The sequence below is a fragment of the Amphibalanus amphitrite genome, unplaced genomic scaffold, assembly GCF_019059575.1.
Source record: "Amphibalanus amphitrite isolate SeventyFive unplaced genomic scaffold, NRLGWU_Aamphi_draft 002227F_arrow, whole genome shotgun sequence".
Lineage (NCBI taxonomy): Eukaryota > Metazoa > Arthropoda > Thecostraca > Balanomorpha > Balanidae > Amphibalanus > Amphibalanus amphitrite.
This window is the reverse complement of record NW_024883717.1, coordinates 38,156-52,767: the sequence shown is the minus strand read 5'-3', so window position 1 is coordinate 52,767 and position 14,612 is coordinate 38,156. Positions and strand designations below refer to the sequence as shown.

Here is a 14,612-nt window from a genome sequence, read left to right as displayed (position 1 = left end):
GAGAGAGAGAGGCGAGAGAGGGAGACGAAGAGAGAGAGGTGAGAGAGAGAGAGAAGAGGAGAGAGAGAGAGAGGAGAGGAGAGAGGAAAGAGAGAAGAGGAGAGAGAGAGAGAGAGAGAGAGAGAGAGAGAAAGAGGGAGAGACCCATTTAATGGCATAGTCCTGTTCAAAACACACTGAAGTTCAGTGATATAATTTCATGCATTTGGAATAAATGACTCATATGAATGGACTGTTGAGATGCAAATACGAAAGGTGTTATCGGATATTATCGTACAGACTCAGAACGTTTTTCTTGTTTGCACTTTTTTCTACTGTATTAACTCATCTCAATCGTTATATTATACCTATGTATTCAATACCCATCGAGTTTCACCCCCCCCCCCCAATGAAGTAGTCAAAATACAACATTTAATTACCTCTGGCGCACGTCTTTTTCCTTTTATTGACGTCTTTTTCTGTTCCCCCCGCAGCTGGAGCAGATCCTGCTGGGCCGTATTCAGGTCCCGGATGATGAGGAGGAGGATGACGGCCCTGAGGAGACCCCCGCCGCCGCCCCCGCCCCTGCCGCCGCCCCCGCCGCCCCCGCCGCCGCCGCTGCGCCGCTGGCCCAGGCGGCCGCCGCGGCGCCGGTGGCGGCACTGGCTGGGAAGAAGGGAGATATGGATAGTGGAATGGACTCGGGTCTGGGGATCACCCAGGAGCTCAGCTCCGCCTGTGACGTCACCGGGCCCATCAGCGACGCTGGTAAGACTGATTCCTTCCTTCGAGAGATTCGGCATTTTATTGTAATGTTAAACAGAGATTCAACAGAGGGTTTGTAGGGTTAATAGCTTTGGCTGATCCAGACAGGCGGTCTCGAACGCTGCGGGTAGCATATCCCGTAACAAGTTTTTTTTTTCCAAATTGCAAAAAAAAAACTTATCGGATTTTTCTATTCTTTACGCACTGCCGTGCTTCAAAACTAACTTTTCCTATTTAATGTTGTGTAATTTTCTTTATATTTGTGAAAAATGACAATTTTTCGTCGTATTTGGTGCGTTGCGGGGGTCATTTGCCCCACATGCCCCTTCCCGTCGAATCCAGCGTCGGTTCAGGCAGCAGATAGCGCTTCAGCAGCGTCATCTATGCGTGTGGGTTGTGGTACCGCACTTTTCCCCCGTTGACGCCAGATGGCAGGCTAAGCGAACGCCTGAAACTAGGCTGTACCGCATTGCTTCATCGGATTTTGCGGGTAACAGATCCCACGTTCCGTGAGGGGCGAGAGAAACTAAATGTCATTGGCGATTGTGACCGGTTTGAACGATAAACCATCAGCAATGTACTAACGGACGATGCCAGTGTAACCCAGCGTCATATATATGCAGAGTAATACGCGAAAATGATGCAAATTACAAACGCATTTCTGGCTTATCTCAAATATGACTCGTAGCTAATGCGCCTTTATTTCTTAATTATTAGGTATCCACGCCCTGTAGTGACTTCAGATGTATACTGGCATGTGTCAGCCGAGTTAAAATCACATTGCAATGATTTCGCAGGGTTCTGTTTCCACTTCACCTCTAAATACTCCTTACCCACCGTTGTTTGCTGCAGAGGGTACCGGTCTGCCTGGTCCCGCCGTTCGTCAGCTGAGCGCCCTGCTGGACGGAGACAGCGGGCCCTGGCGGACGGTGGCCGAACTACTGGAGCTAGATGTCACCACTGTGCAGCGCCAGGCCAGCCCCACCGTCTACATACTGCGCTGTGTCAAGGTGAGGTCACGGCAGGGGCGGATCCAGGGGGGGGGGGTGTTGGTACTTCTACTGCCCTGTGTCAGCAATCTTGCGCTGCGCTCCAAGATTGCTTCCCTGTTCCAGTGGCAGCTCTAGCCCCTGCAAAGCCAAGGAGGGCCCTGCTCCAACCTCCTCTATCTTGCTCTTGGAGGAGTTTAGAGGTGTTAGGAAGTGCGAATGGAACAAACCCATTGTGAGGTCACGGCAGGGGCGGATCCAGGGATGGGGCTGTTTGTACTTCTACCGCGCTGTGGCAAGATTAGGTCACGGCAGGGGCGGAATCAGGGGGGGTGTTTTACACTTCTACTGCGCTGTGTCAAGGTGAGGTCACGGCATGGGCGGATTCAGGGGGGAGGGTGTTAGTACTTCTACTGCGCTGTGTCAAGGGGTCTGTTCCAGTCGCACTTCCTAACACCTCTAAACTCCTCCAAGATTGCTTCCCTGTTCCAGTGGCAGCTCTAGCTTCTACAAAGCCAAGGAGGGCCCTGCTCCAACCTCCTCTATCTTGCTCTTGGAGGAGTTTAGAGGTGTTAGGAAGTGCGACTGGAACAAACCCATTGTGAGGTCACGGCAGGGGCGGATCCAGGGGTGGGGCTGTTTGTACTTCTGGCAGTGGCAAGATCAGGTCACGGCAGGGGCAGAATCAGGAGCGGGGCTGTTTGTACTTTTATTGCGCTGTGATAAGATTAGGTCACGGCAGAGGCGGATTCAGGGGAGGGGATGTATAGCATAGAACCATACTGCGCTGTGTCAAGGCGAGGTCACGTCATGGGCATATCCAGGGGAGGGGCGAGCTGTCATCTACTGCTAAAACTTTTCCCAATGTTACCATACCACCCGAGACACAATTTTCAGGAGGCATTGTAAGCCACCCCCTTGTGACGTGTTTACACATTATGCACGGTAAGTGTTTTTTTTTTTATAAAATGCGAAAGCAATCTCATGTGTAACTAAAAGCACTGAATAATTTCCAAGCATTATTTTCCTGCTCATGTCGTACGTTGCCTAGCTTGTAACATCACCGCTTTTTCTTTCCCACGATGTTCTCGCATTAACTCCCATTGTACTCTTCTGCAGTCCTGCGCCCCTGGGGTGACCCTAAACCCAATCTTCATCAACAGCCACATGATGTTTACGTTTTTCTCGTTACAGAAATACAGCAATCTCTCTCTGGAGTACCTGGGACAAGTTCTGGGGTCGCTGGGACTGGCTGAGGCGCAGACGGTGGTCATGAACCATGTGCGTCAGTGAACGGGCACCTGATTGGTCGACTTAGAGCCAAGTCGCGTGCTGATTGGTCAACGTGGAACATCGGACGTCCCGATTGGTCAACTTACGGCCAACTCGCGAACTGATTGGCTAACTTAAAGTGAACTCGCGTCCTGATGGTCCGCTGCCGACCATTTCGCATCCTGTTTGGTGTAGACACGCGCACTGCGCTTTAAGAAACTTTAACATGGCGTGTTACCATTGGCGGAAGACTGCGCGTCTCGGAGATCGTGATTGGTGTAAAGCGGGCCCACAGCGAGCCGGGCCGTGATTGGTAGATACCTGAGAGACCAGTTCTGAACGGCACAGGCCGCAGCGTGCTGATTGGTCGACATAATGACGCGTGCTGGTTGGTTGAAGCGCTCTCGAGCGTCCTTCTGATTGGCTGTTTCAGATTCGACGTTACCTAGCCTCTGCGCGGGGTTCTTATGTCGCAGGTAAGATGTGCTGGTATGTGAGACGATGTCAATCCGTATATCTGTGCTTATTGTGCGTGTAAATGTCGCTATTTTCATATGCCCATGGTTAGTTAGATAAGGCTCAGCTGCACAGATTTAACAGGGGTGTCCGATGGGTACTGCACTGCAGATAAATCACTAGCGGTTCTGCTCCCAGTCATCCTATGACGTCATACATGACGTCACATCCATCGCCCCGCCCCCGTGTGTGACGTCATGACTGTGAGTTGGATGTAGCTGCTAAAATCAAACGCTGTAGTTAGCTGTGCCGACAGAAGAGGTGTTTAGTTCAGTTGTGTCTAGGTTTAAGGCTCGCTGTATTGGGTGCAAGCGAGGGATGGGGGGGGGGGGGAGGAAGGGACAACATCGGGATAAGGTCCGGAAAGCTGGATTTGGGGTGGGGGGGCTTTTTTCGGCATTTTCTTTGGGGGCGGGGTGAAGAGGAGAGCCAGTTGTATTCGCTTTTGCCGACGTTTACCAATCGTTTGCCGAGTTCAAACCGCTTCGGCGGTCCCGCGTTAGCTCCTTGTAGCTCCCGCTTTAGCCCACGGTTGGCTCCTTGTAGCTCCCGCTGTGGCCCACGGTTGGCTCCATTGCCTCGCGCTGCACTTTGTAGCTCGTGTTGGCTCATTGTAGCCACCGCTATGGCTCGCGGTTAGCTCGCTGCTGGCTCGCTGTAGCTCCCGCTCTGGCTCGCGGTAAGCGCCGCTGCGCGGGGGCTCTCAAACCATTCGGTTGGTCTGTGTGTGTGATTTGAGGGCCTCTGGCGCCCGCCCGCGGTATGTGCTGATACTATGTGTTGGGCCTGTGACGTCAGCAGGACTGGTGACGTCACAGATGCTGATGTAATCGTTAGAATAGTCAATAAAAATATACTTTTAAATAGCGTTTGTTGGGAGGGAGTCGGCCGAAACCAGGAAGTGAGAAGTAAACACTGGTTACAATGGGAAAATGACTCATATTTTACATCTCTATAGCCCACTACTCACTAGGGTTGTGTTTCACGTGTGGATTGTTGGGTTACGCTTCAAGTATCTTCAATACAGTAAATTACTAGTCACGGCTGAAATCAAAGCATGGATTGCCTCGGAAGGACAAGTAATGGCAACTAACAACTAAAGGCTACCACAGTAGGTACGAAGCTAATCGGTTGGCAGGTAGTGCCTAACTGCCTAAGGTCAGTTTTGTAGCAGCTAGGACCTATTGACGTCAGAAGACGACATTGGACAGCCGGAAGTGGAACAGAAGAAAAACTAAAGATGCTGTACGCAACGATGCTAGATTGCCGGGCTTGACTATGCTTCGGTAGACGCTCATGAAACGACGGTCGATATTTGAACTTTTACTCTCACCAATAACCATTGTTGTATGCGTAGCTTTTTTACAAATTCCACTTCATTCACATGCAGTTTTGCGCTAAAGCAAGTGGCAACCATGTTTGCATATCTCAATAGTGCATGCTAACATATAGCATCTTCGTAACCTTATTTGTTGTGCAGATCATAACAGTTTCTTCGCCACCACAAAGTCCTACTCCCACTCAAACAACAAAAAACGTCTTGAACTATTAGAGGTGCAGGTTTCACCAATATCTCGGGCCACATACCCGGCATCACGCGTCACACGCGGGGTTTAAACCGGCCAGTTTCGGCACACTCACAGCGGCAGGGCGGACATACCCCAGACGACGGCATCACAGAATCGGCCTCCGCCATCTGTGATAACAGCGCCCCTGGCGGCGGTGGAGGGAAACGACCGACAGTCGACAGCGCCTCTAGCGGCGACGGCGGAAAACTACCGGCAGTCGACAGCGCCTCTAGCGGCGATGGAGGAGAACTACCGACCGATGACAGCGCCTCTAGCGGCAGCGCTGTTGCCGCGGCCTCTGGCTTTACGAACGCATCTAACCGTGACCCCGACTCGGGAACTGGCTGCGGCTCTGGCTTCAGCAGGGGCTGTCGTTCCAGCTCCGTCTCCGACTGTGGCTTTGGGTTCACCCTCGGCACTCCCGTATTCTGCAACATCGTCCGCGCCACCGTCTGTGGCATCGTCTGTAGCTGCATCCTGGGACTCATCTGAGGTCCCACACTGGGACTCATCTGAGGTCCCACAGGCTCTCCCTCCTCCATGGGATCGAAGGTGCAGTTGCTGCCGTCCTCCGGCTTCATGGGAGAGTTGACAAAGTGGTAGAACGTCCCAGGACCTCGGGGCGTGGATTGAGACGGGGTGGCAATGCGCAGCGAGGCAGAGCCGGTGGAGGGAGAGGGAGAGAGAGGGGGAGAGGAGGAGGGGGAGAGAGGAGAGGCTGGAAGATTAGAGGGAGAGGAGCTTGGATCACTGATACTCTCTGAAGACAAAGCCTGTTTCAGAAGGGTCTCAATCATCTCTTTACCTCTGTCTCCGATAGTTTTCAATTTATCGGCTTGATTTCCTTCCTCTTTCTGAGACCCATTCAAATCACTACCTTTACCACCGGCAAAGTCTTCAGGACCAGCTGCAATTAGCACCGAGCGGAAGACGTCATCAAATCGTCCTCTGCCATCATCAGATCCGGTGGCCAGATCTCCTGTGCCCCCTGTGACGTCATCAGTGACGTCATCGTCAGCGCCTCCAATGCCATCCAGGACTTTAACATGCTGATCGGTGTTATTGGAGTGTAAAGAGTTATCCGATGCAGGTGTGTCCGCGGAGTTGACGAGTTTGTTGGACTTCAGGGAGTTATCGGAGTCTGCAGAGTCCTGGCTTCCTCCTCCAAATCCAGCCAGGGAGACGGACCAGCCTCCCTCACTGTCTGGTTCAACGGAGGGTACTTCAGCAGGCGGGGAGGCCACAGACTGGGGGCAGATCACAGAATAACTGCAGTGAGACGCGACAGATACAGGGTGAGATATCGAGCGCAGTAGTATTTACAATTCAATCATTCAGAAAACAGTTAAAACACAGGCAGTGGAGGCATTATAAAACAGTGAGGAACTACGGTAAAACAAGGACACAGAAAACAGAAATAAATAAAAACATGGACAAAACAACATTTAACCCGCGCGGGGCTGGGGTCTCCAGCCGAACGCGCGGGGCTGGGGGGGGGGGTAAATTTTACCCCCCCTGTTATCTCCCGAACTAATGGTCCGATTTGGAAAATTCAAACGCCAATCGAAAGCTCTCATCACGAACTACTAAAAACATGTACTTAATTTAAAGTTTGAGGTCAAGGTCAAGGTCAGGTCAAGGGTACAAATTGCAAGTTTCTACAGTATCGGCCTTGCACCGTAGTTGCCGAAGAATGGAGTCATGGACTGAGACTGATCGCCCAAAACGTGTTCTTAGGCTACCAAGACAATATTAGTTGCATACAATATCATTCAGAGGTCAAGGTCAAGGTCAGGTCAGGTCAGGTCAGGTCACCAAAAAACAAAATATAGAAAAGGTCATGTGCGACACATGTTTTATGGGTCATTTTACTCATAGAATTCAATAGGCACACTCAATAAGTGATATGGACCACCTCTGGATGAATTTCAGGTCGAGGTCAGGTCAAGGTCAGGTCAAATGAGGTCAAATTTTGAAGTTGGTTGTTAAGGCCTAAAAAGGTGTCTATCTGATGCAGTTTTTCACGGCGAATCGAATGGTGCTATTTTTGTTTCCGTACGAGGTCTAGAACTTCCAAAAAAGTCATTTTTCAAAAATTTTGTGTGTCGTGACGTCATAAAATTTTGAATAACTCCCACATTTTTGAACCGATTCTTCTAAAATTTGGTATGTAGGTGCACATAGACCACTTCTCTGACATATATTCCGGTTTTTTCGATAGACTCAAAATTTTGGATTTTATAATGATTTTCCCAAAAAATCAGTTTTTTGAAAAAAATTAGGCCAAAATCCAAAATTTTCAAAAAACCGAGATAGCCATTTGATAGACAAAGTAAAATTACGTATAACCTTTTTTGTTACGTCTTGATTCCTTTAAAAATGAAGATGTTACCGGCGTTTGAACTTTTGCCGTTTTTGAGGCGAAAATGGCGAACATGACGTCACTAAAACGTCAATTTCTCAAAAATTTTCCGACGGATTTCGCTCAAATTTTCAGGGAAGGTGTCAAATTGATGTAAGAAAAGGTACTGAAAGTTTGGCGGCGCTGCGCGCCGCCGTTTTTGAGATATCGCTAAAATTCGCGAGGGGGGGTAAAATTTACCCCCCCCAGCCCCGCGCGGGTTAAAAAACTGAGGGACAACAGAAAAAGTCCATTGATAGGCAGACATAAAAATGGGGACACGATAATTGCCGACAGAGAAAGCCAGACACGTTTCAAACTTTTTTATGTTTCATATCTAACTCTTTAGGGATAGGTACCTTTAGGAGACATTACTTATGCCTAAAACATAGGGTTAGGATCTAGAGCCCAGCTCCAAACGCATACGCCACAGTGAATGAAGCGGACTATCCGGACGAAAAAGTTCTTAAAATAAAGTTCCTTTTTCAGAAGTCAGCAAATCACTTACCGCAGGCAGCTTCATTGGCCGGAATGGCGTCGTATCTAGTTCGGGCGTCGAATCCGGCGCATGCGCAGTACTTCTCGCAGCCTCTGAAGAGGGCGGTAAGGCGCTGGCTTTCATCCCAAGTTGGACGTTCGGTAAGGGTCCACGGTTGAATCCCATATGGTGATTGGAGACGGGACTGGGAGGGACAGCAGCGGCGGTCGTGTCCAGTGGGTGTGACGTCATCGGATCTGACGTCACCGGTGGCACGTCTGACGTCACCTGTCGTGAGTAATATTGTGTCACTGGTGGATGGGGGGATACTCACAGACATGTTCCCACCCCTGCCCACACACACACAGGCTAAAACAAAGCCTCTTTGGAAGAAGAATTTCCCGAGATGTGCGCTTCCCTACTTCACAACATTTACAAACAGTTAGTGAACACCAATGCGGCCATTAACTGCAGCCAGTAAAGGTCATTATTTAGGCACTGAATGGTGATGATCAGATGCTCTCACAAATAAACTGATTAAGTTAATAAGAACGTATATAGAACGGGCTACTCACCTGATTTTGAACTGTCCTGAGGTCATCGGCTGGCTCATTTCCTCTTGCATTTGAAGACAGATGTGATTCTTGCAAAGGTGCATCTGGAGCAGAAAAAAAACGTGTTAGCATGTTCGTTGTTACTGGATCGTTGTTTACCATCGAATGAATGATCATGTTACAATCGATAGAATGTCCGCCTACATTTTTGTTCATGTCTCAGAAATGACGAAGCATTTAGAGCCAGAAATGTCTAGGATATTTCAATTAGGTAAATACTCAAAGCCAGCCCCGCTGCCCTGTCTTTTTTTACATGTGTATTTTCCTCGGTCTCATAAGCACGGAGGGGAAGGCGACCCCATCGCCGTATCCTCGCACTTGCCCTACAGGTTAGGTATGGTTGGGTTGGGTTGGGTTTTAAATCTTCGGTGATTTCCAGGAAGAAACGCGTGTGCGCGTCGTAACGGCTCCAAGCGACTGGTGTACCCCATTGTCTAAGGTCAACCAGTTTCCAACAATGGTCAATTAGGAACCAGCCCTCGATATATTTTTGCAAATACTTTCGGGAAAAAATGGTAGCGAAGTTGCGATTTCAGAAACATCATGCTCGTCATAATCAGCTGCGCCGCGCCATTTTTTTTTTTTTTGAGTGGTAGAGGGAGGGGAGGTACCTACCAACCGAGATGTTGACTTCAGGTCAAGGTCAAGCTGGTCAACTCGGGAGGCTGGTCAAGGCAGGTTATGCTGGAAAATCAGCATTCGATTCGGTAGTTCATTCTAACTTCGTTCACCTTTTCGAGTAGTCAAGCCATTTTGATTGAGATTTGTACACGAAGAAGTTATGTGACTTTATGACTTTTAACGACTTCAGTAGTCACAAGCAGTGCCATTCAATATTTTACAGCATCAACATCACTTAAAACGCTCGTAACATCTCAAAGAATGTAACATCTTCGCCGGACCTATCTGTATCGGTTTTCTATAGGTATTCAAGTCGAGAGACGTACCGTTTTGATTCCATTAGTTCTTTTGAGAACATGCAAGGCGAACACTCACCGTATAAGTTGGTGACGTCACTGGGTGCACGGATGACATCACTAGAAGGTGCCGTGACGTCAACGATGTTCAATTCGCCCTCGGATTCCGCCTTCTCCATCAGCTTCTGCAGAAGCTCCTTCATGTCCATCATCGCAGTGCTGATGTTGGAACTGTCATCTTCGTCAGAGATTTTCTCCTCTCTTGTTTGGCTAGCGATGTCCAACTTTTCATCATGTTCAGAAGCGTGCTCTTCGGCACGGGCGGTCCTTTTGCGAATTGCGAGGTTTGTTTGGGAGATGGGAGACCAGGCATTGCTCAGGAATGGACTTTTGCGTGTAAACTGAGGAGGATGATCTTGAAGATGATGTTTTGATTTCCAGCTTGGGCTGCCTCCATGGATGAAGGGCATTTTATGCGAGGGATTTGAGCGACTAATTTTGAGGTGTTTAGGTGAAAATATTCCGTTGTGACGACTTGCTGGGGAATTCGCACCACGCCGGTGGCTAAACAAATTAAATGGCTTGTTTTTGGCTACGGTAGTTTCAAAATCTTTGCGATTTTCTCGTAATGTTAATCTCGCCTCAAAAAGGCACGGAAGTATCGAAATACTGAATATGATGAAATGAAGTTGCATGGCTAAAGAAAGACGATTCTTTTACGGAAGATATTGCGAGGGATTCCAGAGCTGGATGGAAGTACAAACTCAAGATTTTCTGTCGCTTTATGACCACCTTTAGATAGCAAAAAACGTAAGTTAGGTATACAACTTTGCTGCTATTTCTCTGACTTGCAAAATTTCTTGCTGGCTCTTCTTTCGCTGCAGTTATTGGGTTTGTCACTCACATAAAACGACGTCAGCAAAGTTGCCGTCGCTTTAGTCATGTACTTTGTACCATCAAGTCGGACGATTTGGTCACAGACGGAGTTCACACATTTAATGCACACCGTCTACCAAAACGGTCATACGGCACCTTTTGAATATATAAAATCACGGTGCTGTGTATGAATAAGTCGACGATCCTTCTTCTCAGACGACCTCCACTTCAGCTCGCTCTCCCCTTTCTTTAACTCCCCTTTTCCTCTTTCATTCTCCAGCACAGGCTTCTCCCTTTTTCAGTCAGTTTCTTCTCGCCGGAAGTCTATTACCGGTGTTATGACATTTCTACTCTTCTCTTCGCCACCTGGTTTCTCCCGCGACGAACACCGCACTAACGCAGCCCACTAAATAAGGGTCACCAGAAGTGGTCAACCAAGTCACAAGGTCACCAGAGATCACCAGACACCACCAAATATCACCAGAGGCCAGCAGCTGGCGATGACGATCACCAAAGATCACCGCAGATCACCAGAGATCTTCAGTACACCTCAGATACCGCAGCAGTCTGACACTGGTGGGAGATGTTCTTTCCCTCACAAACACCTCTCAACTGATGAATCCCGCCACCAACACCACACGTATCACCTCTGACGCCATTGAGACAAACAATGGCGCGTCACGCCCAGTTAACACGAATGTGACGCGGCGACGGCGAATGTGTCGCACGGCGGCGGCGGCGATTGCAGCGTACTTTCGCTCTCAGGTGCTGTTTTACACAAGAGAGTGGACATTCAGAGACGCATCACAGTTGCATGTCATCCGTACCTCCGGGCAAGTCCTCCCTGCTTCCGGACCCAAATGCAGGTCATTCGTAGGTCCGGAACCAATTGCAGGTCTCCCTACTTCCGGGCAGGAACACCCTTCTTCCGGACCCATGGTTGCAGGTGACCCTTCTTCCTCCAGTCGCTTCTTTCGGGTAGTTTCTTTTTCCGTTGGCATTCAAGAACAAAACAATCCTTCTTTTGACTGCCCCTATCCCGCGAAACGTCGCTTCTTCCAGCGATTTATTTTCTCAAGAATTATGGGAAACGAGTGGAAGACGCCGGACTGAAAAGGAAAGAAGGAAAAGGATCTTTCCAGAAGTGTCCTTGCACTCACATCTTGACCTTCCGGCTTTCACCAACTCTCGTCCCCATCACCTATCCTTAGCGACCTTTCATTGATCTGGCCATCTACATTCTACATACTTTGCACGGAGAGATGTCATGTAAGGAAACGTTTTCACACATCTTTTTTAATGAATCCACTGGGACGAAATCGAAATATTGGGAAGAGACCACCATTAGCCACATCCAGCAATAGCTAGACTGACAGCAGAGGAGAGAAGAGAAGGTCTAAAGAAGTCTTATAACCGTCTCATGTATTCATTTATAAAACCATGGCGATACTCGACTTGCGGGGTGTAACATTTGAGCTCATATTTTAATTGCACGGTGTTAACGCACTACCATATATCAACTGTATTCAAAAACATTTTAAATTATCAATTATCTCTTTATTGCAATGTGCGATAACCAGTCAGTTATCGCACATTGTTTTCCCAGTCAATACTCATCAAATCTCATGCTGTGTTGAAGCCTAACAAATGCTTTGTTGTGTGTAAGCACTTGTATGCGTGTTTTGTACACTTGAGGTACCCAATTTCACGAACTTTCACGAGCAAACACGTAAACAGACGACTAAATTCTTTTGTTTGCGTTTGTTGTTAATCTTCCAATTGCTATCGCCCACCAGCGTCTGATGATGACATAAGAATGCGTTACACTAGCGAGTGACGCAGGTGACGCCAGTCTCTCACGCTCTGTTGGCGTCATTTAGAAGACGCCGTGCTATCAGTGACGTCATCAGTGACGACACCGGTCGCCATTCACGGTTCCTTGAGGAAATATACGGCACATTGTCGGTCATTACAATGAGCCTCCTCATCTGCCTTTCATTCCGATACCAAAGACGGATATGTCGCCACATTTCGGCTGACGAATGAAGACCAAAGCCTGAGACGAGGGTTCGGTCTGGCTACATACAAGGTGTACTTTTTAACCATCGTAAGTGAGCAGTGAACCGATTGTTGCCATGGAGACGACCTTGACAGCGCTCGTGCGCTGTTTTAATGAGACCTTTCGCTTTCTGCCTCGCTGAACGCCCTCTATGTATGTGTGTTTTATTCTGGTCACTGGTCAGTGCCTTATTGCAAGGCCGGGGTGTAATATCCGTCGGGGAAGAACTTATAAGTTATATGTAAGAGGACTCAGATGCTGTCGAGTGAGCAGCATTACAAGCCAGTAAGACTTCTTTTGGGGGCGATTAACGAGCGAGCGAGAGCGTGAGCCATGCAGGTGCGAAATTGCGCCGGTACCTCCAACTAACTTGTGCACTCCACCCTACGTCTCTAACCGGTCTCCGGTCTCTAGCGATGTGCCAACTTTAGAGACAATCGACCCAGCCGTTCTCGAGATCTGGAAGCAGCCCCTGCACGTGCGCACGTGCAAACTGGGTCCAAAATGGCTTTTCACGGTACCCTACCAACCGGTCCCTGAACGCGTACTTAATTTGAGCGCAGTCGGCCCAATCGTTCTCGAGATCTGGAAGCGTCGCCTGCACGTGCGCACGTGCAGTAGCACACTTGGTATCGCGGTGGTCTCGGCTTGGTATCGGGGTAACGGTATACCAAGAAGCTGGTATCCGATTAACATCTCTAGTGTTAGGGTAGGTACGTGAGGCTTTTTCATGGTCAGTGAGTTGTCACTTTTCAGTGAGTTGTTCAAGGTCATTGACCTTTGACGACGACGCTTTTTCGAGTTCAACATTTTTTTAGAAAAGTTTTTGGGTCTGATTTGGAATTTAGCCCCCATTTTAACCTTCCAGGCGGTGGGGGGGGGGCATTTTTTTGCCCCCCCCCCCTCTTAGTTTTTTTCGATATATCTCGAGAACCGCTGCGCCGATCGTCACCAAACTTTCGGTACCCTCCCGTGAACAGCTATTACACATTGTGACAAAAATTTTCCAAAGGCTATGATAGGTTGGACGCTAATGACGTCAGAGTGACGTCATTTCGGCCATTTTCGACCAAAAAAGGGCTTCGCGAGAAGAGCTGTCAGGCCTACAGCTTTAGAGATACAGAAACATGTTTCTTACATAAAAGGTGTAGAATTTAGAGGGATAGAAAACTGCGATCTTGGATTCCTTAATTTTTGGATTTTGACCCCCAAAAATCAAAAAAATAGATTTTTTGAATATAATAGCCGAAAAATAAAAAAAAATGAATTTCGAAAACCGGAGGATATGTGATAGTCCCTACCGCCTTCTATCCACATACCAAATTTGAGATCGATACCTCTTTGTTTGGCCAAGTTATAGCGAAAAAACTTCAAAATTGATGACGTCAAATTTTCAAACTCAATTTATAGCAATTATAGACCTTGTAGCGCAAAACAAAGACCACCATTAGACTCCCCGTGACGAGCTGCATCGAATCAATACCCATTTTATGCAAAATATCAACTTTAAATTTGACCTTTTTGATCTGACCTTGACCTGACCTCCACCAGAAAGTGACCTAAACCGCACCTGATGGTCTTATAACCAACACCATTGAGTTGGAAATGACTAAAACTGGCCATAAAACATTCATCGCACAGCCTTAGTAAAGTTGGGTTCATGTGGTGACCCTTGGTGACCTCTGGTAGCCTGACCTGTGACCTGACCTGGTATGACCATTGACCAGTGACCTCTAATACCAACATATGTATTAGACAACTGACGCCCTATCGCTGATTTTCGACAAAATGCGTTTTACTCGGTGTTACCCTAGAAGTCCCGTGAACGGTGAAACATTTTATCTTTGACCTGACCTGTGACGTCATCGGTGACCCCGAGGTCAATGAAATTTGGTTTCCTTCAACAAATTTGACAGGGCTATCGAACGCGGTTTGAATTTTCCGGATCCATCGAGTAGTTTCGGAGATACGGGGGGGGCAAAAATGCCCCCCCCCACCGCGCGGAAGGTGGCCGGGAGACCCACCGCCTGCCGGGTTAACATTGGTCAACCCACGCCCCCACTTGGTATTGTGGGTATTCATTAAGTGCGAACGTCCGAATAATTATTTACTGTGTCGATATATTAAATGCTGCATGTTGATTCAACATGTTGAATGTTGATGTTCGAAATCAGCATA

General features: G+C 48.3%; 1 protein-coding gene across 1 annotated transcript; it reads left to right on the top strand.

The window, feature by feature from the left end:
* Nucleotides 1-473: 473 nt before the first annotated feature.
* On the top strand, nucleotides 474-4,385 carry LOC122376662 (dihydrolipoyllysine-residue succinyltransferase component of 2-oxoglutarate dehydrogenase complex-like; the record flags this gene model as incomplete). The annotated part of the gene is made up of 3 exons (XM_043356567.1): nucleotides 474-747; nucleotides 1,597-1,754; nucleotides 2,928-4,385. Coding segments are annotated over 3 exons (531 nt in total), but the record flags the coding sequence as incomplete, so codon positions are not given.
* Nucleotides 4,386-14,612: the final 10,227 nt, after the last annotated feature.